Source organism: Panicum hallii, chromosome 2 (assembly GCF_002211085.1).
Source record: "Panicum hallii strain FIL2 chromosome 2, PHallii_v3.1, whole genome shotgun sequence".
Classification (NCBI taxonomy): Eukaryota; Viridiplantae; Streptophyta; class Magnoliopsida; order Poales; family Poaceae; genus Panicum; species Panicum hallii.
In genome coordinates this window covers 9,772,663-9,800,126 of record NC_038043.1, presented here as the reverse complement: position 1 = coordinate 9,800,126, position 27,464 = coordinate 9,772,663, and the positions used below count along the sequence as shown (strand labels likewise).

At 43.9% G+C, this 27,464-nt stretch overlaps 2 protein-coding genes and 1 pseudogene across 4 annotated transcripts; all 3 read right to left on the bottom strand.

Annotated features, from left to right (window-relative positions):
• The window catches only part of LOC112880871, a 15,342-nt pseudogene extending 11,488 nt beyond the window's left edge, over window positions 1-3,854 (bottom strand).
• A 10,110-nt stretch (window positions 3,855-13,964) lies between these two features.
• Window positions 13,965-17,110, bottom strand: LOC112880368. 2 transcript variants are annotated; one of them, XM_025944948.1, is made up of 5 exons: window positions 15,251-17,110; window positions 14,865-15,171; window positions 14,705-14,783; window positions 14,250-14,615; window positions 13,965-14,183 (listed from the first exon to the last, which is right to left on the bottom strand). In XM_025944948.1, exons 2-5 carry the CDS (start codon window positions 14,958-14,960, stop codon window positions 14,140-14,142), a joined length of 585 nt encoding a protein of 194 aa, XP_025800733.1. In that variant the 5' UTR covers window positions 14,961-15,171; window positions 15,251-17,110; the 3' UTR covers window positions 13,965-14,139. The 2 variants fall into 2 exon arrangements, with proteins under 2 accessions (XP_025800733.1, XP_025800734.1); XM_025944949.1 differs by having other exon boundaries at window positions 14,865-17,110.
• Window positions 17,111-20,285: 3,175 nt separating this feature from the next.
• On the bottom strand, window positions 20,286-25,565 carry LOC112880367 (heterogeneous nuclear ribonucleoprotein Q-like). 2 transcript variants are annotated; one of them, XM_025944946.1, is made up of 9 exons: window positions 24,776-25,565; window positions 22,528-22,617; window positions 22,205-22,441; window positions 21,864-22,085; window positions 21,492-21,756; window positions 21,122-21,399; window positions 20,900-20,950; window positions 20,717-20,808; window positions 20,286-20,613 (listed from the first exon to the last, which is right to left on the bottom strand). In XM_025944946.1, exons 1-9 carry the CDS (start codon window positions 25,316-25,318, stop codon window positions 20,487-20,489), a joined length of 1,905 nt encoding a protein of 634 aa, XP_025800731.1. In that variant the 5' UTR covers window positions 25,319-25,565; the 3' UTR covers window positions 20,286-20,486. The 2 variants fall into 2 exon arrangements, with proteins under 2 accessions (XP_025800731.1, XP_025800730.1); XM_025944945.1 differs by having other exon boundaries at window positions 20,900-20,959; window positions 24,776-25,562.
• Between the last annotated feature and the right edge of the window lie 1,899 nt (window positions 25,566-27,464).

Below are 27,464 nucleotides of genomic sequence, written 5' to 3'. Positions count from 1 at the left end.
AAAACTCACACGATAAGTAAGGGAAACACCACGACTGGAAAATTAAAACTCATGTGGAAGTACTGGAAATGTAAACTCATGCGGAAAGTAAGGACAATACCTAAGCTGAAAATGAAAAACTTACATGGGAAATAAAGGCACATAACCACTAGAATATAAAACGTATGTGGAAAGCAAGACAAGAATAATGTAATAAGCAGTGGCGTGAAGCTCACTTGCCTTGAAAACTGGCACTACAGCTTAGCTACAACTTCAAATGCCTTCGTGACACTGCTCTTGCTAGCAGCAAGGTTACCTACGGCAGCGCCAGTACTGCTTGAGCTGTTATTGGATGTGTTTTTTTTACTCAAGGAGAGCACGCACGTGCTATTTATAGGTTGCCAGAGCAGGTAGGGATTGGGCAGTGCAAGCTCTCAGCTAGTGTAGAGTTTAGTAGAATAATGTAGAGCGAGTGAATGATGTACAATAGTGTAAAGAGCTCTCGGGACTGTAATTATCCTCAGCTTATTTTGTTTTGCTACTTTATTTTTACCGGGTGCTGATATGTACTGCTGATCTGGTTTGCTTTCTAACTCAGTGTGAAAGGGACAGCTCTATTTGCTGGCGTTTGGGCAGCAGGTAGGCATTACGCAAGCATTAGGCTGGCTACAACAATCCTTGTTCGTACACACAACTTAAGCACAATGCACAAATATATATAGGAATTATAGTGATAAAAATAGACACTAGATAAATCAGTACGGATATATGATATCACTCTTCCATGCATGCATAAACAAGAGACCAATATAAATTTTATTCACAACAGTTTGGGTAGTTAGCATGAGCTAATTATCTATAATTTATCCTTTCATTTCATGGTGTTACAAAATCACTTCATGAATTCTACTCGAAGATAATATGGTGCCGTCGTCTATACGCCACCCACCGCCGCCAGCTCCACTTCTAACATGCATCTCAAATACACCTCTCCAGCTCCGATCTCAAACGTCACATGAAAGCCTTCCTCACGCAACTCCGCAATCGCGCGCAATCTTTCCTCACAGAGCCACGCAATCTCGCGCAGTCCTTCCTCACGCACTATTGGCAACGTGGTCATTATACTCATATTGTCGATACAACATGCATGGCGGCTCCTGTAAGGTGTGGTGATTCCAACCAACTCCACTAATGAGCGAGGTATGGATGTGTTTAGTTGACTTTCGTATAACAGATTTTTCCTTTCAACATCCTAGTAGAGTATACTTGTATCTATGCACTACCGGATTCAGGACCTTTACGAGTGTCTAGACACTCGGCAAAGCCCTGAAAATACTCGGCAAAGACTTTGCCGTGTGTAACACCCAGCAAAGGGCACTCGGTAGTGAATATTCCGGCAAAGACGTCTTTGCCGAGTGCCTTTTGTCGGACACTCGGCAAAGGTTTGCCGAGTGTCAGGGTAGGCACTCGGCAAAGAAAAGTAGCCGTGACGGCGTTTGGGACTGTGACGGCTCTTTGCCGAGCGCCCCAGGTTTGGCGCTCAGCAAAGGGCCTAGTCTTTGCCGAGCGCCCTAAGTTTGGCGCTCGGCAAAGGCTGGCTCTTTGCCGAGTGCCTGTGACGTGGCACTCGGCAAAGTTCAGGTCACTTTGCCGAGTGCTTTTTTTTATACACTCGGCAAATAGTTTTTAAAAGATTTTAATTTGTTTTTTCCCCACCATTTTACACAAGCACATATTCACACAGGCATATTATTTGAAATTTCACATACACAACCAAATTCACGCAAGTCTTATCGTCACAACCAAATTTAACAAAGTCTCGTCATCACACAAGTAGTATCACATACACAAGTTCACCACATAAGTGTTAACAACGATAAAGGTTCATTTGAAGTTCACCACATATGTTCACCACACAAGCTGCAATGTCACAAGTGAAGATTTTGAGATGGCTGATTTGGAGTTGCCTGATTTGGAGATGGCGTAGCATGCGGATCATTTGACGCCACCGATTGTCTCTACACAGAGAAGAAGAGATTGCATGTGAGACAAGATAAATGACAATCGTACATAAATATAGCCTGACTATTAGAAACCTAACCAATAAAGCTGACAAAGAAGATGGATTACTTTTAACCAATAAAACTAAAATGCAAATGACAGCAGATAAGCACACACATACATGGACACACTTATAGAAACATACACGCGTGAGAATACTACAGGCACACACATAGTGAGAACAAAATAAACAAACATCACTGGAGTAGTATCTCAAATAGTAGTTCTGAACTAAAACCATGCATTTGATGTTGTACCAGTAAATACTTGACATGACATACACTGAGATACTGATGCACTGCTACTTAAGCATTCTAAATGAAACATGAAACAATAATTCAACAAGGCAATTGCCCAAAACAAAGGTCTCTAGTTGCAGGTTCCAACAATACTAGCCGACCATATGCAGAAGCTGCATGCGTAAGCTAGAGAGCTAGCTAGCAGCAGCAGCGAGGTGACACGGCGGTGGAGTACGTACAATTTAGCAGAATATATGTGTGGGGATCTACTACGTTCTGAATGAAGCGGGAAAGATGCTATACTTACAGGAGTAGAGTACGGATCAGTTGGTGGAGTTGCGCGAACAGAGAAGCTGGCGGAGGTACAACCCATTGCAGCGCTAAGACTCTGCATGTAAGTAAGTACATCACTCATCCTTTGCTCCAACTCCTGTCGTTTCCTCGTCTCTTCTTCCTGCCGGCCCTGCACAGTTTTCACCCCAATGTTACAATAATGCAAACAAAACGTATGTAATAATCAACGAGCGACGGACAAAGAAGGAATAACCTGGAGTGCCTGTATCTGATGGCGTGAAGTGTCCTTCCGAGGTCGTATGGCTGGGCTCGCACTCGTGCTCCTTGCTCGGATCTGAGAAAGTGTAGGAGTAGAGGACGAGTCGATTGCGCCATCGGCAATCCAGTACCGTCCTTTCTTCTTACCTTCTCCGACCCTCATGACGATCTCTATGTCAAGATCCTCTGTGGTGGGATCATATTCTGGGCCATGGACCTCTCTTGCCATCGATGTGTAGTCACTGAGGCGGGAGTGGATGCTCGCATTGTTGTATGCCTCGGGCCCGTCCTCCAGGTTGTAGCTAACGTCGGAGGTCGCCTTTCCCTTGTGGGACAGAGCAAATGCCGTGAAGAGATTGCAAGGCTGGCCACCATGTGACGATGACTGCGAGAAAAAGCAACAAGATGATTAGAAAGCATGCATAATTTGAGTGTTAGATGAAATAAATATATTCGCGTACCCATGCTCAGCGTATCCGTTGAGGTTGCGGCTGCCTTGATGGTGTGCTACACCTGCATCATCAAACGTCGCTCCCGGCAAGCAACGTGATTCTCCTCCCACTCCTCGGAGCACCACTTCTGCACTAGTGTCGCCAGCAATCGGGATACGAGATGCACCAATTAGGAGTCACCTAGAAGACACCAAGTACATGCATGACGTATTAGAAGATAAAATTAAGCCGTCCTAATGTAGAAAAAGAATCAAGCTACAGTGTTTTGTTCTTTACCTGTATGTACTGCTCCGGAGTCAAATAAATTGTTCTTGCTTCTTCTTTGGTGACCCTCTGTCCAAGGACGGTGGTGTGGTAATATCAACACAGCAGAATGATCTATAACAACTCCTAAAGATACATGGTGTATTTTTTTTAAGAAACGTGCATCAGCTGGTGGAACATGAACGGATGCAGTACCTGCGGCGGCCGGGCGCGGCGGGGGCACGGCCGAGGGCGCGGCCGGGGGCAGTACCTGCAATGGAAGCCTCAATTTCAAATTCAGAATTTCACCAAACAACACTGGTTTCATAACATGGATTCGTAAAACAGCACTGCACACACTAAAACAAGGGGGAAATAAGGATTGGTGGTGTTTGGTGAATTGCTTGGGTGCATGCCGTGCTATTTTGTGGATATGCAGGATCAGATGCTGTTTCGTGAATACCATAAGAAACAAGTGCTGATAAGAGTGATCTCTTCACCCTAGGCATGACAGAAGAAGACGGTAATAATCTTGCAAGGTTGCTTTCCTGCAACATTGGGTCCTTCCCTATAAAATACCTAGGTGTCCCTCTCCACTTTACTAAATTTTTAAGCTCAAAAACTCCACATTTGCACGGCGGGGGCGCGGGCCGGGGCGCGGCGGCGGCTCGGGCCGGGCGCGCTCTTTTCTTTTGCAGGGCTGGTTTTCTATTCACTGCAATCGTCAGTGGTGTACCTGTTTTCTCTGCACGTTCTCACCTAACTACGCCACCTTGCTGGCTTTGCGCTTCGTCGTTGGCCTTGGTCTGGGTGGCAGCCAAGTGCTCCCTACTTGGTTCCTGGAGTTCGTCCCGGCTGAAAACAGAGGTCCTGGATAGCTGCTTTTACTTGCTTCTGGACCCTTGGAACAATATTAGAGGCTCTACTTGCTTGGGTATTTTGCTTTCCATACTCGACTTCAGTTATTGTCAAATTATATGTTTTTGCCCAACTTGTTATTTCTATTTTCATTCATTTGGATCCTAGCCATAGATTTCAAAGTTTGATTTTTATGTGATGTGCATCAGAATATGGCATGCCTTAGCTACATACAGAATATTTGGCACATACCTGGACAAAACCTAATAAACCTCGGGCTGGGGAAGCGGCGGCGGCTCGGGCCGGGGCGCGGCGGGGCCCGGCCGGGCGCGGCGGCGGGGCCGGGGTGTGGCGGGGGCTGGGGCGCGGCGGCGGCCGGGGCCGCGGCCAGGGAGCGGCGGCGGCGCGGTGGGGCCCGGGCGGGGGCGGGGGCGAAATTAAAGAGCGCGTGTGGGTAACGGGCGGGGGCGCGGTGCGCGCTAGTATATATTCCCTTCTTTGCCGAGTGCCTCCGATCTGGGGCACTCGGCAAAGCCTCCAGATCGGAGGCACTCGGCAAAGAGACGGCTTTGCGAGCGCCCGAACAGACACTCGGCAAATAATTTTAATTTTTTACACCTATTTGCCATCAAACTTTTTTGCTGTGATACTTACATTACATGGAACAGTATATGCAATTTGTGCCCATTAATCGAAGTGTTTGCTATATTTTATCAATTTATTTCATTTATTGAATTTCTTGTAATATTAAAATTTGAACTACAAGTCACACGAATAATGGAAAAAATGAAAAAAAATGATATTCACGTTATTGAAGCATGCGTTGAGACATTATCGAAAAAAATCAGAAATTTCAAATTTGTTGTCACGAACAGACGACGAACTTATTGTTCAGTGTTTTTAAAATGTATAAAAGGCAAATTTGGTCGGAAATTATGAAACTTGTCGAGATGTCATGATATCATGTGAGGATATTGATAAAACTTTTATAAGATTTCGTGAAAGTTTCAATCTACAATGCTTAACACCTAATCGGTCTGTATATAAAATCATACACCTCTTTGAAAAACTTTTACAAAAAGCATCGTATATTTTTACTTTAACGAAACCTCGTCAAATTTTTATCATAGGTTCCCCATGTGATATCATTACATCTTGACAAGCTTCATAATTTTCGGACCATATTTGCATTTATACATTTTAAAAACAACTGAACAATAAGTTCGTCGTCATGTTTCGTGGACAACAAATTTGAAATTTCTGATTTTTTTCTTGATAATGTCTCAACGCATGCTTCAATAACGTGAATATCATTTTTTAATTCATTATTTTCCATTATTCGTGTGACTTGTAGTTCAAATTTTAATAATTACAAGAAATTCAATAACATGAAATAAATTGATAAAATATAGCAAACACTTCGATTAATGGGCACAAATTGCATATACTGTTCCATGTAATGTAAGTATCACAGCAAAAAAGTTTGATGGCAAATAGGTGTAAAAAATTAAAATTATTTGCCGAGTGTCTGTTCGGGGCGCTCGGCAAAGCCGTCTCTTTGCCGAGTGCCTCCGATCTGGAGGCTTTGCCGAGTGCCCCAGATCGGAGGCACTCGGCAAAGAGGGAATATATACTAGCGCGCACCGCGCCCCCGCCCGTTACCCACACGCGCTCTTTAATTTCGCCCCCGCCCCCGCCCCGGGCCCCACCGCGCCGCCGCCGCTCCCCTGGCCGCGGCCCCGGCCGCCGCCGCGCCCCCAGCCCCCGCCACACCCGGCCCCGCCGCCGCGCCCCCGGCCGGGCCCCCGCCGCGCCCCGGCCCGAGCCGCCGCCGCTTCCCCAGCCGAGGTTTATTAGGTTTTGTCCAGGTATGTGCCAAATATTCTGTATGTAGCTAAGGCATGCCATACATTCTGATGCACATCACATAAAAATCAAACTTTGAAATCTATGGCTAGGAGGATCCAAATGAATGAAAATAGAAATAACAAGTTGGGCAAAAACATATAATTTGACAATAACTGAAGTCGAGTATGGAAAGCAAAATACCCAAGCAAGTAGAGCCTCTAATATTGTTCCAAGGGTCCAGAAGCAAGTAAAAGCAGCTATCCAGGACCTCTGTTTTCAGCCGGGACGAACTCCAGGAACCAAGTAGGGAGCACTTGGCTGCCACCCAGACCAAGGCCAACGACGAAGCGCAAAGCCAGCAAGGTGGCGTAGTTAGGTGAGAACGTGCAGAGAAACCAGGTACACCACTGACGATTGCAGTGAATAGAAAACCAGCCCTGCAAAAGAAAAGAGCGCGCCCCGGCCCGAGCCGCCGCCGCGCCCCCGGCCCGCGCCCCCGCCGTGCAAATGTGGAGTTTGAGCTTAAAAATTTAGTAAAGTGGAGAGGGACACCTAGGTATTTTATAGGGAAGGACCCAATGTTGCAGGAAAGCAACCTTGCAAGATTATTACCGTCTTCTTCTGTCATGCCTAGGGTGAAGAGATCACTCTTATCAGCACTTGTTTCTTATGGTATTCACGAAACAGCATCTGTATCCTGCATATCCACAAAATAGCACGGCATGCACCCAAGCAATTCACCAAACACCACCAATCCTTATTTCCCCCTTGTTTTAGTGTGTGCAGTGCTGTTTTACGAATCCATGTTATGAAACCAGTGTTGTTTGGTGAAATTCTGAATTTGAAATTGAGGCTTCCATTGCAGTACTGCCCCCGGCCCGCGCCCTCGGCCGTGCCCCCGCCGCGCCCGGCCGCCGCAGGTACTGCATCCGTTCATGTTCCACCAGCTGATGCACGTTTCTTTAAAAAAAATACACCATGTATCTTTAGGAGTTGTTATAGATCATTCTGCTGTGTTGATATTACCACACCACGTCCTTGGACAGAGGGTCACCAAAGAAGAAGCAAGAACAATTTATTTGACTCCGGAGCAGTACATACAGGTAAAGAACAAAACACTGTAGCTTGATTCTTTTTCTACATTAGGACGGCTTAATTTTATCTTCTAATACGTCATGCATGTACTTGGTGTCTTCTAGGTGACTCCTAATTGGTGCATCTCGTATCCCGATTGCTGGCGACACATAGTGCAGAAGTGGTGCTCCGAGGAGTGGGAGGAGAATCACGTTGCTTGCCGGGAGCGACGTTTGATGATGCCAGGTGTAGCACACCATCAAGGCAGCCGCAACCTCAACGGATACGCTGAAGCATGGGTACGCGAATATATTTATTTCATCTAACACTCAATTATGCATGCTTTCTAATCATCTTGTTGCTTTTCTCGCAGTCATCGTCACATGGTGGCCAGCCTTGCAATCTCTTCACGGCATTTGCTCTGTCCCACAAGGGAAAGGCGACCTCCGACGTTAGCTACAACCTGGAGGACGGGCCCGAGGCATACAACAATGCGAGCATCCACTCCCGCCTCAGTGACTACACATCGATGGCAAGAGAGGTCCATGGCCCAGAATATGATCCCACCACAGAGGATCTTGACATAGAGATCGTCATGAGGGTCGGAGAAGGTAAGAAGAAAGGACGGTACTGGATTGCCGATGGCGCAATCGACTCGTCCTCTACTCCTACACTTTCTCAGATCCCGAGCAAGGGAGCACGAGTGCGAGCCCAGCCATACGACCTCGGAAGGACACTTCACGCCATCAGATACAGGCACTCCAGGTTATTCCTTCTTTGTCCGTCGCTCGTTGATTATTACATACGTTTTGTTTGATTATTGTAACATTGGGGTGAAAACTGTGCAGGGCCGGCAGGAAGAAGAGACGAGGAAACGACAGGAGTTGGAGCAAAGGATGATGATGTACTTACTTACATGCAGAGTCTTAGCGCTGCAATGGGTGTACCTCCGCCAGCTTCTCTGTTCGCGCAACCTCCACCAACTGATCCGTACTCTACTCCTGTAAGTATAGCATCTTTCCCGCTTCATTCAGAACGTAGTAGATCCCCACACATATATTCTGCTAAATTGTACGTACTCCACCGCCGTGTCACCTCGCTGCTGCTGCTAGCTAGCTCTCTAGCTTACGCATGCAGCTTCTGCATATGGTCGGCTAGTATTGTTGGAACCTGCAACTAGAGACCTTTGTTTTGGGCAATTGCCTTGTTGAATTATTGTTTCATGTTTCATTTAGAATGCTTAAGTAGCAGTGCATCAGTATCTCAGTGTATGTCATGTCAAGTATTTACTGGTACAACATCAAATGCATGGTTTTAGTTCAGAACTACTATTTGAGATACTACTCCAGTGATGTTTGTTTATTTTTGTTCTCACTATGTGTGTGCCTGTAGTATTCTCACGCGTGTATGTTTCTATAAGTGTGTCCATGTATGTGTGTGCTTATCTGCTGTCATTTGCATTTTAGTTTTATTGGTTAAAAGTAATCCATCTTCTTTGTCAGCTTTATTGGTTAGGTTTCTAATAGTCAGGCTATATTTATGTACGATTGTCATTATTCTTGTCTCACATGCAATCTCTTCTTCTCTGTGTAGAGACAATCGGTGGCGTCAAATGATCCGCATGCTACGCCATCTCCAAATCAGGCAACTCCAAATCAGCCATCTCAAAATCTTCACTTGTGACATTGCAGCTTGTGTGGTGAACATATGTGGTGAACTTCAATGAACCTTTATCGTTGTTAACACTTATGTGGTGAACTTGTGTATGTGATACTACTTGTGTGATGACGAGACTTTGTTAAATTTGGTTGTGACGATAAGACTTGCGTGAATTTGGTTGTGTATGTGAAATTTCAAATAATATGCCTGTGTGAATATGTGCTTGTGTAAAATGGTGGGGAAAAAACAAATTAAAATCTTTTAAAAAAACTATTTGCCGAGTGTATAAAAAAAAGCACTCGGCAAAGTGACCTGAACTTTGCCGAGTGCCACGTCACAGGCACTCGGCAAAGAGCCAGCCTTTGCCGAGCGCCAACTTAGGGCGCTCGGCAAAGACTAGGCCCTTTGCTGAGCGCCAAACCTGGGGCGCTCGGCAAAGAGCCGTCACAGTCCCAAACGCCGTCACGGCTACTTTTCTTTGCCGAGTGCCTACCCTGACACTCGGCAAAACCTTTGCCGAGTGTCCGACAAAAGGCACTCGGCAAAGACGTCTTTGCCGGAATATTCACTACCGAGTGCCCTTTGCTGGGTGTTACACACGGCAAAGTCTTTGCCGAGTATTTTCAGGGCTTTGCCGAGTGTCTAGACACTCGGTAAAGGTCCTGAATCCGGTAGTGCATAGATACAAGTATACTCTACTAGGATGTTGAAAGGAAAAATCTGTTATACGAAAGTCAACTAAACACATCCATACCTCGCTCATTAGTGGAGTTGGTTGGAATCACCACACCTTACAGGAGCCGCCATGCATGTTGTATCGACAATATGAGTATAATGACCACGTTGCCAATAGTGCGTGAGGAAGGACTGCGCGAGATTGCGTGGCTCTGTGAGGAAAGATTGCGCGCGATTGCGGAGTTGCGTGAGGAAGGCTTTCATGTGACGTTTGAGATCGGAGCTGGAGAGGTGTATTTGAGATGCATGTTAGAAGTGGAGCTGGCGGCGGTGGGTGGCGTATAGACGACGGCACCATATTATCTTCGAGTAGAATTCATGAAGTGATTTTGTAACACCATGAAATGAAAGGATAAATTATAGATAATTAGCTCATGCTAACTACCCAAACTGTTGTGAATAAAATTTATATTGGTCTCTTGTTTATGCATGCATGGAAGAGTGATATCATATATCCGTACTGATTATCTAGTGTCTATTTTTATCACTATAATTCCTATATATATTTGTGCATTGTGCTTAAGTTGTGTGTACGAACAAGGATTGTTGTAGCCAGCCTAATGCTTGCGTAATGCCTACCTGCTGCCCAACGCCAGCAAATAGAGCTGTCCCCTTTCACACTGAGTTAGAAAGCAAACCAGATCAGCAGTACATATCAGCACCCGGTAAAAATAAAGTAGCAAAACAAAATAAGCTGAGGATAATTACAGTCCCGAGAGCTCTTTACACTATTGTACATCATTCACTCGCTCTACATTATTCTACTAAACTCTACACTAGCTGAGAGCTTGCACTGCCCAATCCCCTACCTGCTCTGGCAACCTATAAATAGCACGTGCGTGCTCTCCTTGAGTAAAAAAAACACATCCAATAACAGCTCAAGCAGTACTGGCGCTGCCGTAGGTAACCTTGCTGCTAGCAAGAGCAGTGTCACGAAGGCATTTGAAGTTGTAGCTAAGCTGTAGTGCCAGTTTTCAAGGCAAGTGAGCTTCACGCCACTGCTTATTACATTATTCTTGTCTTGCTTTCCACATACGTTTTATATTCTAGTGGTTATGTTGCCTTTATTTCCCATGTAAGTTTTTCATTTTCAGCTTAGGTATTGTCCTTACTTTCCGCATGAGTTTACATTTCCAGTACTTCCACATGAGTTTTAATTTTCCAGTCGTGGTGTTTCCCTTACTTATCGTGTGAGTTTTACATTTCCAGTTGAGGTGTCGCCCTTACTTTCCGCGTGAGTTTTACATTTCTAGTTGAGGTGTTTGCCCTTACTTTCGCATGAGTTTTACATTTCCAGTTGAAGTGTTGCCTTTAATTTCGCGTGAGCTTTACATTTTCACTTATGGTGTTGCGTTTACTTTCCTGTGAATTTTACATTTCCAGATGAGTGGTTGCCCTTACTTTCGCGTGAGTTTTACGTTTCCAGTTAAGGTGTTGCCCTTACTTTCCGCGTGCATTCTACATTTCTAGTGTTAATTAATTTCCAATACTATCTTTAAGTTCCATATGTATTTTATATTAAACTGGTGTTGTGACGGTAATAATATTGTATCAGTCACGGTTTAGAAATGGGACTGTCAAAATTCTCCATTAGGAAGCTCTTGTTATGAAAAGGGTGCAGGTGATGGATCCGTAGGTAAAGAGATGTATTCATCGAAGGGCTTAAGAATTCCACTCTTCTAGAATATGGTATTCTTGTAGAGACCGTCGATGCCAGAATATCCCTCTACACTCGTACATAAAAGGTTTATGTTGACGGTCAAATTGGCACTATGCTAGCGGTTCAAGTTTCTGTCAGGAACTCACTGCCAGCACAAATCGTCAATAACAATTATATTGGCGGTTCTTGACCGCCAGCATATATGTATTTTGCTGGCGGTTGGGTAAACCCGCCAGCAATGATTCATATGTGCTGGCAATTCTTGACAGCCAACAAAGATGATATGCTGGCGGTAGGTAACCCTCCAGCATAAATATTTGATCAATCTGCAAAAAATTAAATATATCTAAATAAATTGATATAAATATACAAGCACATCGCACTGCATGGCCCCAAAAGTGATATAAATATGCAAGCACATCAAACATCTAAATATTTAAATGCATGCAATTGAAATATTCGATAAAGCTAATACATATTACATTCTAATTATTCCATCCAAGATGCAAATGTCCAATTGCATGCCTACATTACATTACATCATCTATTATTCTTAAGCAAAAGGCTTTCATCAATAAAAATCAAAGCACGGATAAGTGCGCTGTCCTTAGCTTCACATCAACGAGGAAGTGCTTTGCCATAGATGGTGAACATTGGTTCCGTAGCAAGAGACGGGGTAGATCGAATCTCAATAGAAGTCTTGATACAGGCCTTCTCTAGTACGGGGTGTCGCAGACTGGTACCAATGATAACCCAACTTCTCCAAAGCTTGGTAGGTGTTACCAAACATATCCTACAATGGGGATGGTAGATAAATACTATGAACTGCTCCACACAATGATAGAAAGTACCATAATATTATTAAATTGGCAAAAACTCACATACCATGTCATTTTGATTTTCTTGTGCAAGTCTCTCACATAGACTAATAATATCATGTTCATTCTGTTGAAGCGCTCTGATTTTGAACCATGACAAATCCGGAATTAGATAATCATGCCTCTCAAGTTCTACCAGGCAAGCTTCCATGGCATTTCTTTCATAAGTCATCTCAATAGGTGATTCTTTACCACTAGCTATTATTGGAATCATGGTTCCTAGATCTTCTCTTGCTGGTATATCAAAAGAGATTGTTAATGTCTTGAACTGTTGGCGTTCCATGGTTTGCACTTGAGGAGGCATACCACCTAAGCTGTTTACTACGTCGGCAAGCCATATAAACACATCGATCCGCTGCATTAAAGGTAATGTAACATTAATAAGGATTAAAATGATCTTAACAAGAAAAATTCTTACTATTCCTGGAGATGGTATGGTTGCTTGGGGGCAACGAGTCGGTCTAGTTCGGTTGACTCCGTTGAACATGATACCTGGAGGGCAAGCCATAGGTAAAGGGTAATCCTGATGCCCTGTACCAGGACCAAGGCCATAAACGACACTACCACGACCAAAGTCACAACTTGCCATATGCCTATTCATAAACAATTTTGTAGGGTTCTTATGCAAATTTCATACAAATAACAAATCCTAACCATAGTAACAACAACACGTTCTACCAAATTTCATTCAAATAACAAGTTGCAATCAAGTCACACTCACACATTATACACTATTTCGAAACACAATAACACATTCGAACAGATAGATTGTAGGGCACTTGACTAAAATCAATTTACCTTGGTGAAGAAGCTGGCGGCGCAGGAAGACGCAGTTGTGGCAGCGTAGGAAGACGAGGTCGCGGCGGCGAATGAGGATGAGGAGCTGGCGGCGCGGAGGACAAGGAGGGGCCAACGCGGAGGAAGAGGACACGGAGGCGCGGAGCGGAGGAGGGGCCGGAGGATGAAGAGGCCGGAGTCGCGACTACTATCGGTGCGGCACGGCGCGGCACGTTCAGGGCGGTGGCACGGCGGTGTTGGCCGGGGTCGGCACGGTGGCGCGGAGAAAGAGACGGCAACAGCCGAGCGGATGAGGGCCGGTGGAAAAATTGGGCAGCCTGCCAGCGTCGGTTCTATTGTGTGCCAGGACTAGGAAAGTTTTGCTCCGTCCCCGCCAATACATGGTGGTATTTCTGCTGGTGGTATTTCTATCCGGATAATTGATTGAAATACATATTACAACTACATGTGTCCTATACTTTAATAATAATTTTTTAAAAAATTCATATTTCAGTTTCCTAGTGACAATATAGATAGTATACAGAAAAGTGATTTGTACAAACAAATTAATCTTAACATAAAATAAGATTGTATTTACAAGTCCATTCAAAATAATAATAAGAAATCTTGTATTTGCTCAAAAAAAACTAAGACATTCCATGTGTTACCTTCATAGGTCAATGACCATATGTAAAAATACTAAACTCATTTAGAAAATATCAATGAGTACATGTGTATCAAATTAACACATCTCCCTTGAAGTTACATAAATCTTAATGTGTTACCTCTCTCTCTTAGCTTGCTTGCTGTGTACGAGCTCGCTGCCGCCGCATCCGCCGCCACCACTTCCCCCGCTTCGCCACCGCTCCGCCGCATCCGCCATCGCTCTGCCGCTTCGCCACTATTTCCCCACCGCTGCATCTGCCACCACTTCCCTGCTGTCGCTCCTTCCACGCTTGGCCCCTTCCCCACTGCTCCGCCGCTCGCCACCGCTCCTTCACCGTGCCGCCGCCACGGACACCGATGACACAAACTTGTCAACCTTCTCTTCCAGCTCTAGTTCGTCAACATCCCTTGAGTTTCAAGGTGAGGTCCACATGGCGAGCACCACAGGCAACCCATCCTTAGTGCCGAGCAGCTCCCAGTTCGTGCCTCTCCCCCTCCCTGACTGTCCCAAAACATCATGTCACACCAAGATCATTTGTCTTAGGAGCACGGCAGGAGAAATTACTACTTTCAGCAGCCTCCTTTTCCCTGGCCAGACGTGCAGCTTCTTCTTCTGCTTGCTTGGCTAGACGTGCAGATTCTTCTTCTACTTGCTTTGCCAGACGTGCAGCTTCTTCTTCCCTCATTTCCAGGAATCTCTCCATCATTTCTTTTATCATTGCACTCCTCTTAGGCCTCTTCTCTTCCTTTCCTTGTGTGTTTCTTGATGCAGTAGTAGTTCTTCGTAGTCCGCTTCTTTGAAGCACATCTTCATCCCTTTCAGTGGTTGCATCATCATCATCTTCTTCTGGTACCTCATGAATTTGTTGAAGCGGTTGTTCCTCTTGTGGTGACTCCATAGAAGCGAAATTATAAGTTCCTTCAGCCAAATGACCTACACGATAACAAGGAAGTAATAGCTAAATAAATAATATTTTGACCACAATCATATCACAAGTAATATATTATGATAGCAGAACCTACCATCATAAAGTTGTCCCAAGGCATCATAGAGTGAAACTCTTGCCTTGTTGTTGCGGAACTTCTTTATTTTAGGAAATGTCTACACATTCAAAATCATTAATCAAATATGAGGTTATCACTATGAGGTTATCCATAGAATTGCTTGAAGAAATCAACTTACCACTACGAGGTTATCCCACATAGTTGGTGGTCCTTCAACCATATTCCTTTCATCATTCCAGTTGGACCCACTATGCTTCCTTGCCACTTGGAGCATCTTTTAGTCTCTCTTCAGCTGCCCTTCTTTCCTAGAATTTGGGCCTTAGTGTAGGACACATGCTTGTTCCTCAGATGGAATTCCTTCAACTTCTTATTCCACCCTTCAGAGTTCCAACCGTTGTCACCTCTATAGCCATTATCTGTATATTCATGGAGAATATCTACAAGGGACTTCTCAAGTCTTGGATTCCAATTTGCCCATTGTTTTACTACATAAACAATGGAAATTTTAGAGCATCAATAATAGAAAATTTACAAGAAAACATGAAGAAACATTGAACACCATACCTCTCGGAGAACCTCCAATCTTCTTAACCCCACTACATTTAGGAGAAGACTTCTTTTTGGTAGCACTCGTTGTATCTAGGAACCTACGCAACTTTGGCGACCCACTTGCAATCATATTAAACTTTGGGGATCGACCCTTTTCCAACCATTGATGTCAAATATGACAAAAATCATTCACTTATTACAAGCATATTCATGATACAAGCTAAATCACTAATTATAATCCATGAAAAAACTTTTCTTAAAGCTTATTCATGACACAAACTCATTATAACCTATTCGAAGACTAATTTAAATGCTGCTGGTACTGAACCCACATTTATTGGGTGATGGTGTCTCTTAAAGCGTTGCCTTGTACAGTTCCTAAGTCATTGATTTGATTACCATTTGGTAGAGCAACAAAGTTTGTTGGAGAGATATCCGGATGATGTCCTAACCATTCCTCATCTCCATGAAGTAATCGGATTAGATTATGGAAGATGGGAGCAGAGACAGGAATCTTGATTTTCCAACATGTGGAATATGGCAACTTTGAGAATGAGGAATCGCTTCTTAAGCACCCCCAAAGCCCTTTCCACATGATTCCTGAGTAGTGCATGGTGGTGGTTGAAGACATCCTTTGGGTTCTGTGGTCTTTGATATCCAACCCAAATTCTTTCAAATGGTATCGAACACCTCGATATGGAACAAGGAAAAATGGAGTATTTGCATACTCTCCATCAACCAGATAGAATTTTCCTGTAGGTACTTGGAAGCCCTTGCTCATAGCTGATCTTAGAACTCTGGAATCTGTAGCCAATCCCTCCCAGCCAATAGAAATGAAAATGATGTTGAGATTGAAAACGCATGCCACCATCACGTTAATGCTTAGTGTGCCCTTCCTATTTCTAAAAGAAGAAGCTTTCTCAAGGGCTATGGAAATAGGAATATGAGTTCCATCAATGGCACCTAGACATTTCTAGAAGAATGGATAGAATCTAAAATTATCTTGGATTTTTGATGCGCTTGATTAGGATCGGGAGGCTGAAGGAAACAGCGAGAGAGTTTAGGAATGACCACCTTGAAGAAGTGGTTGATATGATAATGGAAGGTGTCGTTGCTGTGCCCAAAGGCCACTTGAAGATCCTCATACGAGGCGTTGTGACTTAACATGTATAGGAAGAAACCTAACTTCTCCTCCACCTTAATCCTCGTATCAACAACAATCCTTTTCCTTCTAAGATAAGTTGCCACATCTTTTAAGATGTGTGGTTCCATCCTAAATGTAAATTAACTTGACAGTTCTTAACATGTCCCTCAAGGAGTTGACGAACCTTAACATCGCCTGTTTCTTCTGATGTATGACGTCCCCCCACCCCTCCAGTAGAACCAATAATATATAAGGTAGGGAAAGAACAACATCATGTCATCATCTTCTTCATCCCTCTTTCTAATATGATCTCGCAATGACATACTCATTGTAGAACTAAAGCATATAGCATATAAATTTATAATCAGATAGATATATAAAAAAACATCCAAACTGATCACTGATCAGCCTATAAGGTTTGCCTTAGCCATATTCTCACAACACAAAAAATTAGTCCAGTCAGAAATTGGACCGAGAATGAAATGCCCTACAGCTTCAAACCCTTCAAAGCATTGAATTCTCTAATAGTCCCAGGTTTTTTAATAGGATAAACTAACATATTCAAAAATTATTATACACAGCATGACACTTGACCTAAACTAACAGATACCATACCCATAATCTGAATCAACTAGTGCTGCCACCAAGCAATTTCATAAATGAGAAAATCATCAAGCAATTTCATAAATAAGACAGTTTTGTTTGATTTTGCCACCACATAAATCATTGACACTATGCAATACCTTTTGGAGTTGCTACCGTATCCCAAGAAGGGGGAGGTTCACCTTCCCCAACTCTAAATGGTGCTAGAGGGATCTACAAGCAACAAGAAAAGGTATTTGTTAAGAAAAAAACCACAAGTCACAAAAAACCCGCAAGGTATTTGTAAGCAGTCATTATATTTGTTAATCAGCCATTATATTTTGCACTGTTTAGGAACATATATACACTGATGTGTCCAACTTCTATCACTAACTCATAGAGACAATACTTGTCCTAGATATTGCTGCAACTATGAATGGGGAAAAATGTTGCATCCTAGTGCAGGAACCACGGGCTGTATGGAGTGCACATACCACGGGCAGCAGACAAACTTGATGTGAATTTTAATTTCAAAGACTGTGCAGGATGATTGAGACAGACAAAATGAATAGCAACATGATTAGGCGGCGCTGACAGACACACAGTCAGAGCAGATGGGACTCGGCACGATATCTTTACTGCTTGGGGACACCGCGAACCGCCCAGTGGTATGGGAGGCCGTCCTCCATGCCCTAGATGCTGGCTACTGCAGATGACCCGAAGAAAAGCCGGATCCACGAACTCTAGCATATATATCATGAATCGGACCCTAACAAATCAAGAACCCTAGGCTATGAGCCAAGAACCCTAGGACATGAGAGAAAGGAGTGGAGCGACGGGAAACTTACTGGTGAGAAGGTAGCTACCGAAATGGACAGCAACCGCCGGGGAGCCGAATCCGCAAGGCCGCCTCCGCCTCCGCAGGATTCGCGAGTCCTTCCGTCTAGATCGATTCCTCGAGCCTTAAGGTCTGAATCGATTCTAAGCTGAAGATAGGGTGGAAAGGCCTAGATGGCCCATTTTCGTTTCGGACTAAGCCCAAAACGAACGAAGATTCCAGATTGGACCTGATTTCAAACCAGACCGAATTATTCCAGGTGGAACGCCATGTTCCAGGTCATTCCAGGCCAAAACGAACGAGGCCTTAAGGGATCTACCGCCGACTTTCAGTTACAAATCAAGCCCCAATTATTACCAAACTGTACATATATTTTCCACAAATCTAACAATGTCCATGCAAACTGGTAATATCATTGTCACTACTAGGAGCAAAAAGAGAACAGAACATCCCCATTGCCAGAAAAGTGGTTAAATTACGGTAATAATGGTTCACAGCCGAGTAAGAACGCTCCAGTTGTCATTCACCATGCAAACTGTCTAGTTCTGAATTAAAAAAGTTAATTTTCAGCTCTTACCGAAATTTAATTAAAGCTCTTACAAAAATGTGAAGCACAAAATTTACTTGATAAACATAGTAGTTTAATTTCTTTTTTTCCGAGAGTGAGCACCTTGTTTCTGCATGTGGTAAAGCCACATTTACATCAATAACCAGGCATTATTGATAAACTAACCTAGCTACTACTGATTTTTTCAAAAGAACTTGGCCAGTGGGGGGAAAGAGCGCCCCCATAGTATTTCACCAAGAAGAGTTTAACCAGAGCTCGGCCGAGAAAGGTCACAAAGCTGGCCATCCTCATATGTGGGTATGCCGCCCTGTATGGTTTACTCCCTCCATCCTGTAATGTAGGGTATCCTAGCACTTTTATGATAGATTAAAGAGATAAAAAAATAACATATGTACTCCTATTTAATACTTTGTTTGGTTATCATTTTGCTGATTTTATAGCCGATTGGGAATAATTACTTTTCAAAACATCCTAGGATGCCTTATATTTAGGTGCAAATTTTGAACCCTTCAATACCTTATATATTTCAGGACGGAGACTTCAATGCCTTATATATTTTAGGACGGAGGGAGTAGGCCTTAGTAACCCAAAGTACAAAGTAACACTTGTCAATTGGAAATGACATGAGATCTATCCGGTTTTCATTAGGCGATCGACAACAAAACTATGGAGGGTTCAGAGTGGAAGTAAGGAAGATAAAATTGATACCACCAGCGACAATTAGTATCACTTAATATTTTGTCTACGATTTGCCTCAATTTTGGATTCCCGAGTATCTCAATTCTGCATGGCATATATGCCATTTTTTAGAAAAAAAATCACCTAATTTTGTGGCATATATGGCAAGTTGTAGTACATTATTCATCACTAAATTTGATGGGTTGCATTTTTATGACATTTTCAGCAAAAAAAAGATCATAAATCTATGACATATTTCCTTTTGACATAAAATTTTCCTCACTAATCATCATATTCCTTGTAGGGATATGATGACATAGTCAATTCTCTATATACCATTTTTTAATGCCAAAATTCTTGTTGGGAATTGTCATTGATCTCTTGGTGCTAATTTGCTTTAAGGTCCAAATACACCAGAAATATACAAGACTATCGTTGCAAATTAGCAAGTAAAATGGCAAGAACCTTCGGCCTCTTACGAAAAATACTCAAGAAACAGTAGTTGTCTTGGATTGATGAGGTCAGATCTTGCTGAATCATTCTCCCAGCCTCATCATCAGTCGCATGGCTCACCTTTTCTCATAAGCTGGAGAGGATGAGCCATCACAGTCGAAATATTATCTCGGCATATATTATCTTGCGCTGTAATCATCTTCGCGGCGCAATATCATTCGTGAAACATGTTAGCCGCTGCAAGGTCTAGGATTAGCTCTGGCACATAATTTAGCTAAACATCCAGATGCATGAGAAGCGTGACAAAATTCTTATTCTTTGCTATTCACCATCAGCTCCGGTGCTCATCCTCGTAGTCAAGGAACCTCGCCGCAGAGCATTATGGAAGGCAGTATTAAATCTGAAATGGCTTATATTCTGAATGGAAGGGAGTATTAAAGTTTTTTTTTTCGAGGGAGGGTGTATTAAAGTTGACAAGCAGCATTTGCAGCCGGTACTGACTTCAGAACTTGATGCCTTGTAATAGAACTCATGGAAAGATGCACATCTTATGCAGTTCTGCTACGAGAAATTTGTCTAAGAGCTCAGCTCAGGCCATTTTCTTCGATTCCACACAACAATCTTACATGTTTCTCACCTGTTTGAGAATGGTGTTAATGTCTTTTAAGTTCAGCAACCATCCGGGCACTACTAGTCTACTACTACTCTGAACAGGCCGCCATTGCCACAATTTTTCTGGTTGCAACATGTGTACCATGTGGACGTCACAAATAAGTACAGCATCGCATTTCCAGAGATGTACGCACAAACATGGGACCGAGAAAAGGGCAAAGGATATTTGGTTATAACTTAAGAACGGTATACGGCTGTTCTTGAAGCAGATTCTGCTGCACGACAGGATGTCATAGCCGCGCGAGGATATCCATCATACTACAAAGTATCAAAAGCGAGCTGCTAGGAGGTTTTCTTCTATCTTGTGACAGTTAGCCTAACTTGCTGGCCTATGGTGCTTCCTGGATTGGGTACTGGGAGCATCTTTGGAAGACAAATACCGGCTTCGGCTTTCTCTGACAGTGTACTCAACCTCAAAAGCAGAATGCTCATCAGGCGCAAACCTGCTAGTAAACACAAAATATGGTTACGACTCGGAACTCGGAACTTCGGAAGTAATAGAAACAAATGCCATGATAAGATGCTAACAATCTGAATGATACACACCTCCGATGCTCATGAGAAGATTTGACAGACCGGCGATTAAGATTAGATCTAGTTCTGGCATGATCACTTGGACTAAGAGTTGACTCTTGTTCCTGAACAATACGAGTATCACTTATAAGAATCTATCATGCCATGCTTCGAGAAAATTCAAATGACAAAACAATGACTGCACATCCAACTTACAATATAGCAATCATCACAATCACACATCACAGAAGAATTTTTAGGCATCAACTGGTTGCCCTAACAAAAGTAAGCTCCAATTGTTAGCAATAACATAAATCAAAGTATAGCTTGTAGGAGGTAATGCTTGTATACCGCGCGGTTCTAAGAAACAGAACCAACCATATGATCAACATCGAGCTGCAAGTAATAAAATACTAACAATTGAACTGTTATCCTTACCGTCTTATAGTAGGCCTGCTCACCACTGGTTGCAGAAAATTCCTCGCCATTGGGGTAATCGCAATTTTGAGCACTCAAATTACATTCTGGGCAAGAAGTCCTATGCGCCCTATCATGGTACGAATGTCCATATTTGCTCCTACGGTATGCATCTTGCCCCATATGTTCTTCATGCATTTCCTGCCTATCTCTTGGATATTTACTAGAGTATCGGCTATCTGCATAAGATTCCCTGAATCTGGTCCCTGAATTTGTCCTTCCATATTTATGGCTTGGGGCTGCAACCAGACATCGGAAATAACTGTTAATTAACATGAGGAAGTTGGAAGATGGAAACAAGTTTATTTGGTGCAGACAAAAGGAAACAAACCATGCGCTGCAGAATCCCTTCGATAGTAATCTCTGTATCCTCGCACAGAAACATGCCTTTCATCAACATCCACAGAGCGGTGACGGCGAGCATGATTATCTGAATAGACACGCCTTTCGAAATGCCTATATCTGTCCGAGTGGTGTCTGCTACTCGAACTTTTGTCTACAAATCCTCTTCTGACACCTAACATGGAACTAGAGCCCTGCCAGGAATGCTTCTTGAAAGCATGTCTTGGCCTTTGTAAACTAGCTTTTATTAGAACCTGAAAAGTTTGAACAAGTAATTATACACATCTGGATCAAATAGTAAGAAATGGTATCAGAGATAAGAAATGGTACCAGATAATAAATAAGTGGCAAAAGTGGTTACCTTTCCACTGCCTTCACCAACACCTTCTTTATTGACCATCTTAATGCAATCCAAAGCTGACTTTCTTGTCGTGAAGCCGATGAAACCAAAATCTTTCCTTTTTGCAGTGAACATGTTTCTAGCAAGCTGTATGTTATCAATTTCACCAAATTTTCCGAACATTTCTCTCACTTTGTCTTCATCCCAGTGAGGTGGTATGCCATCCAAGAAAACAGATTTCACCTGCATTGCATGATAAAATAAAAGCATGGTAAAGGCAAGAGAAAGATAATGCAATATCTCATATCTGCAAGCAACACATTCCTACACGGTAACTAACTACAGATGGCTTGTTGCTGTACCTTTTCCATGATCTCATCATCTTGTGAAAGAGTGTTTGAAAATGATATGTGTGCTCTAAAATCAGTACCAAGGTATAGATCTTTTTCCTGTAGTTTCAGAAAAGCAGCCACAGCATCCACATGTGTTCTGAAGTCAAGAAATGCGTAGCCTCTGTTTTTCCCCCTTCTTTCCGGGTGCTCGATTAGGTTAATTCTATCCAGATTCTCCAACTCAAAAGGTTTCAATTTCTCAGCTAACTGAATAGAAGGATCAACCATTACACAAAACAGAAATATGCTTATAACAAATAATTGTATCATATCACATAAGCAAGAAAGCTCACATCATCTTTTGACCAATCAAAGCATATATTCCGAACATGAAGGGTCTCATTTTCACTGTTCTTGCATATTCCGCATGCTTTTCCCTTGATCTGGAAAATGTAAGTAAAGTTAAATAAATGATATCAAAACCAGTAGGTGTATTTAATGTATATGGATACAAACATTCACTGCGATAGCGAAGAAACAAAATGACTAGGAAGCATTATTGAGTAAATATACATAGGAAAATACAAGCCTTGTACACGTAAAGAAAAAATTTAATCAAGACAACACAGAAATAGATACATCCTGTTCAACTGACCTATAAACCTATCAAACATTATAAAAAAAATGGATCTGCATTCTCAGCTATTCCACCGGAATAATCTGTTCAAATATCATGTTAGTATAAAAACATAGGTACCACAACTTGGACTTGCTACTTGTCAGCAGGGCAGGCATCAGAGTGGATGGATGTTTATTTGTGTAAATGAGGGTCCCACCTACTGCTACCTCTCATGTTTAATCTACAAGATGCTAAACGGGGACATTCAATGAAGAACTGGATCCTTAAATGGGGACATTCAATGAAGCCTAGGCATTTCAAGGCGCAGCCTAGGCATTTCACCGCTGCCCCTACTCATTAACCCGCCGCCCGCGCCCACAGCCGCCGCCGCCGCCCACCCCTGCCTTCTCCCCATCCGCTGCCAGCCCCTGCCTCCTCCACTACCGCACGCCATCCTTGCTGCCACCACGGCCGACGTGCCAGCCTGCTTGTCCTCTTCCTCCTCCACCACCGCCTGCTCCTGCCTCCTCCTCTGCTGCCCGATGTCCCAGACTCCGCTGCGGACGCACTGCCACAGCCTAGGGGACCGCCTAACCCTAGGCTCCGCTGCACCCCGCCGCCCAGCGATGAAGCGTGCCTATGCGAGCGCGGAACTCAGCCTTTGCAAACAGTGCGTGTATCCAAATACATGGATTCATGTGTACATGATTCTATATTAGGATATTTCAACCAGAATGAGATGGTTGAAATGAAAAAGAAAGATACAGAATGTAGCCTCATTAGATTTCTTTGTATTACACCGTCACTTATTAGGTATCATTAACTCAATTTAATAGATGATAATATACATGTGGAAGTAAAAACTATGACCGCTCAAAACCTTTAATGAGTCAAATGCAGTAAATTTAGAAAAGTTCTCCATTTTACTGGCCTAGATTTGGACGGAGTGTAACTTCTGCCTATGTGTTGGAACAGATAAATGAAACCATGGCCCTTTAAGACAACACTTGATAAACACCGAAGTTATTCCCAGCATCATTTCCTTTTCATTTACTTTTCACTGCGTACTACACACATTAAGTAATAGATCATTCTGGCTATGGAGGATGAACTCAACTAGACCATTCTTGTAGCAATATAGGAATTGGGTGCCACGTTCTTAAACTAACTAGATCAGTCACATCTTGCATTGATACAGTAATTATGCCATTAACATCACACTAGCACTTTCTAAAAAGTGAGAGATCCGGATACTATGATCTTTTGAAACTTCAAAGAAATATTAGCAACAAACTATCAATCCACTCTAAGGGCACTTTGGGCAGCAAGCTAAGTGAGATGCAATGAGTTGGCATCCGTTCCAGGGGATGCAAGCATGGTTGCTAAGGCCAGAATGCATGGCATCAATGCCAAGACTTGCTACTGGTGCGTTTATTAGTATAGGAATGATGGAGAAGCCACCTTAGCACCCATTATCGGATGCTACTGATGTACATACTATAAGGAACTACACAGAACCCGCCTATATTGATTTCCCAGACAGTGTAGCTTTTTCAATATCCTATGCCTTGACAAACATAGTGTTCTGGAGACTGCATGAGATGGCCAAATATTTGATTTCAACATTCCAAGTTACCAGCTCAAAAGACCTAATTTCACATCCACTAATCCAAATAATGGATCCATAGCACGAGCCCGCAAAAACATATGTAATCTCAAAGTAGTGAGCAGTACAGTAATATAAAAATCCTAGCTTTATCAGTTCCTGAACAAGAATGAATTAACCCTTCCCCCCCCCCCCCCCCCCCCGCCCCCCAAACCACTAGCGTAATCAATACAGAAACACCTCAGGAGCTCGCCAGAAGAAATCAATCAATTCAACATGAGTAAATTCACAACTTTCCCCAACCACCTCACCCAAGCTCACCAAGCTAGAATGGATGCGAATCTATATATTGCAGAGGTAGGATTGGATGCAATACCGTAGCCTCGCGGAGGTCATCGGCTGCCCACCGCGCCTGCCAGGCGGCGGCGAAGCGGACGAAAGCGAATCCCTTGTTGAGCCGCTGGTCCGCCGGATCCCGGACGAGGCGCACCTCCTCGACATCCCCGGCCTTCGACAGCGCCCGCGCCACGTCCTCCTCCGCGGCGTCGTGCGGGAGCCCGCCCACGAAGACCTCGTAGTCCATCCGCTTCTTCCTTCCCCCCGGCTCCCCCTCCCCCGCCTCATCCTCCCCCATCATCTCATCCGCCGGAAGCGGCAGCGCCGCCGCTTCCTCCTCCTCATCATCCTCCTCCTCCATGATCACCTCATCCGCCGGCTCCTCCTGCAAGTCCTCCACCTCGCGCTCGATCACCTCCTCCACGACTTCTTCCTCAACAGCCGCATCCTCGTGCTGCTCCGCCGGGACTTCCTCCACCACTACCTCCTGGAACGCCTCCTCGGGCTCCTCCTCGAACTCCTCCTGCGCGACGTTGAGGTCGAAGAGGAACCGCCGCGGGGCGCGCGGCGGCGAGGAGGCCATCTCCCGCGACCGCCCCCGGCGGGGGCTAGGGTTTCGCGACGGGGCCCTCGCCGCTGCCTACTCCAGTCCACAGCCCGTCCGTCTAGTAAGCAGGCCCCGGCGGCGCGATGCGAATGCGGCGCGGCGGCGGCGGGGGCGAGCACGTGGCGGCGCGGAGAGGGGGAGGCGGGCTATATAGCGAGGGGGCCGTGCCGAGAAGGGTGTGGTGTGGTCGGTCGCCGGAAAATGGAGGGGGGGTTTGGCTCATTTCGGCCAGACGGCCAGGCCAGGCCCAGCAGCAAGCCAGCCGAACGATAGGTGGGGCCGCGGCCTCACCGGAGCCCACCTGTCAGTGAGCTCCCAGGGTGGAGTGTGGGGTACGGCTGTCAGTGGTGGGCTCCCGTGGACTTTTGGATCGCCGAGGCTGCGTGGGTGGCGCGTGCGCGTGACCGGCTCTGGCGACGCGTGCTCGTGGTGGGTGACAGGTGGGGTCTTTTGTAAAGGCCCCACTGTCAGACAGCGTATGGTATTGGTCTACCTATGGGCGGTTCCGTGGCAGTAGTTTCGTATGATTTCGTGGAAGAGGCGGGTTGATCCGATGTGGGTCCCACGGTCCAGAGACCGAGGCGTATGCGAACAAACGCGTTGCCGCGTTGGTCACGCTTCCGGAACCGGAAGCACGCACGTAAAGCCCAGTCTGTTGTTGGGTTGGAACATGTTGAAAGAGGCCCAATTCTATTTCGCGGGATGGGATTAGGCCCAGTTTCTTTGTTATGGACCATACGGGCCACAGACTAATAAGCAAACGCGCAACTATAAATGCCCAGGCCCATAATTTTGCGGTGGCGAGTTGGTGCTGATCCCCGGCGAATTCGTTGGTTTTAGTCAGAAAAAAGGTTGGTTTATCAGGCTCGGACGAAAAATAACCGCAATTGTAAGTTTATGGAGGCTTGATATCTGGTATAGACGTATATTAGTGATTTTTTTCCTTTTCAGGTCTCTTTGGATCACAGAATTCTCGAGACGTAAGAATAGACCCACAAGATTAGCATCATGCAGCCCATTTTTCTAGATAATGAAATCACACAACCAATAGCTAACATCCCATCAAACTAGACAACTAGGACAGTTCATGTCTACAATGTTCTATTCCACATGTACAGCTTTTGTTCCACGAATTCATAAATTTTATTCCACATGTACAGATTAAAGAACTTCTATTTAAAATCCATAGCAGCTATGATGTCAGATCCAAGCAAAATGTATTGCCAATTGCTATTGATTTATCTACTCAAAGGAAATCAAGATTTTTGAAAACCATTTTGAGGGTAAACAAGTCGCATAACAACTCAACACATAGTTTTTTTTAAAAATAATTATTTCAAATCTACAATAGCTATGATACGATATCCATACAAAATGGATCGATGTTGATATAGCATGTCCTTCAAAATTCATGATTTTTAAGTCCCTATGTGCTTTGTTTTGTATGGATGAGATCGGTGGGACCAATTATTCCATCCGTTCTAAAATGTAGTTCGTTTTAACTTTTCTAAATTCTTAGGATTTGCTATATATCTATATATAATGTATGTCTAGATACATATTAAAATCTATAAATCTAGAAAAAGCTAAAACAAACTGCATTTTGGAACGGAAGGAGTAGATGACCGAAGAAAGGAGGGGGCGGTTCGGTGGCGGACCCAAAGGGGCTGCGGATGATAAGTTACATTCTTTCTCAAGCGGATAGAGTTAATATTTTGTTACAATTTATAAATTCTTGTTTCGCGGTTTCACATAATATATTCATCCGATATAAAGTTTCGTTACAATTGAATTTTTCTTTCCCATTTCTCCCTAATAACCTGGAAATAATAATTAGTACGGGATGGAGTGTCGGTGCATGCATGCTTAATGATACCGGAACGATGTTTTTTTATCCATGTGAGTCTTTCCTTTTCCGTCAGTTTTGCCGTAGAGGTTGTGAGGTAGCGCACCCATCCTGCTATCCGGTGTTAAATCATACATCAAATCAAGTTGTTTTGGTTGGTGCTGCGCGATAAACCAGTAAGGCTACGTTTGGTTCAGGCTAAATTTTAGCTCGTCACATCAGAAAGAATCTTATTATTTAGAGTATTAAATAAAATTTGTTTATAAAACTTTTTGC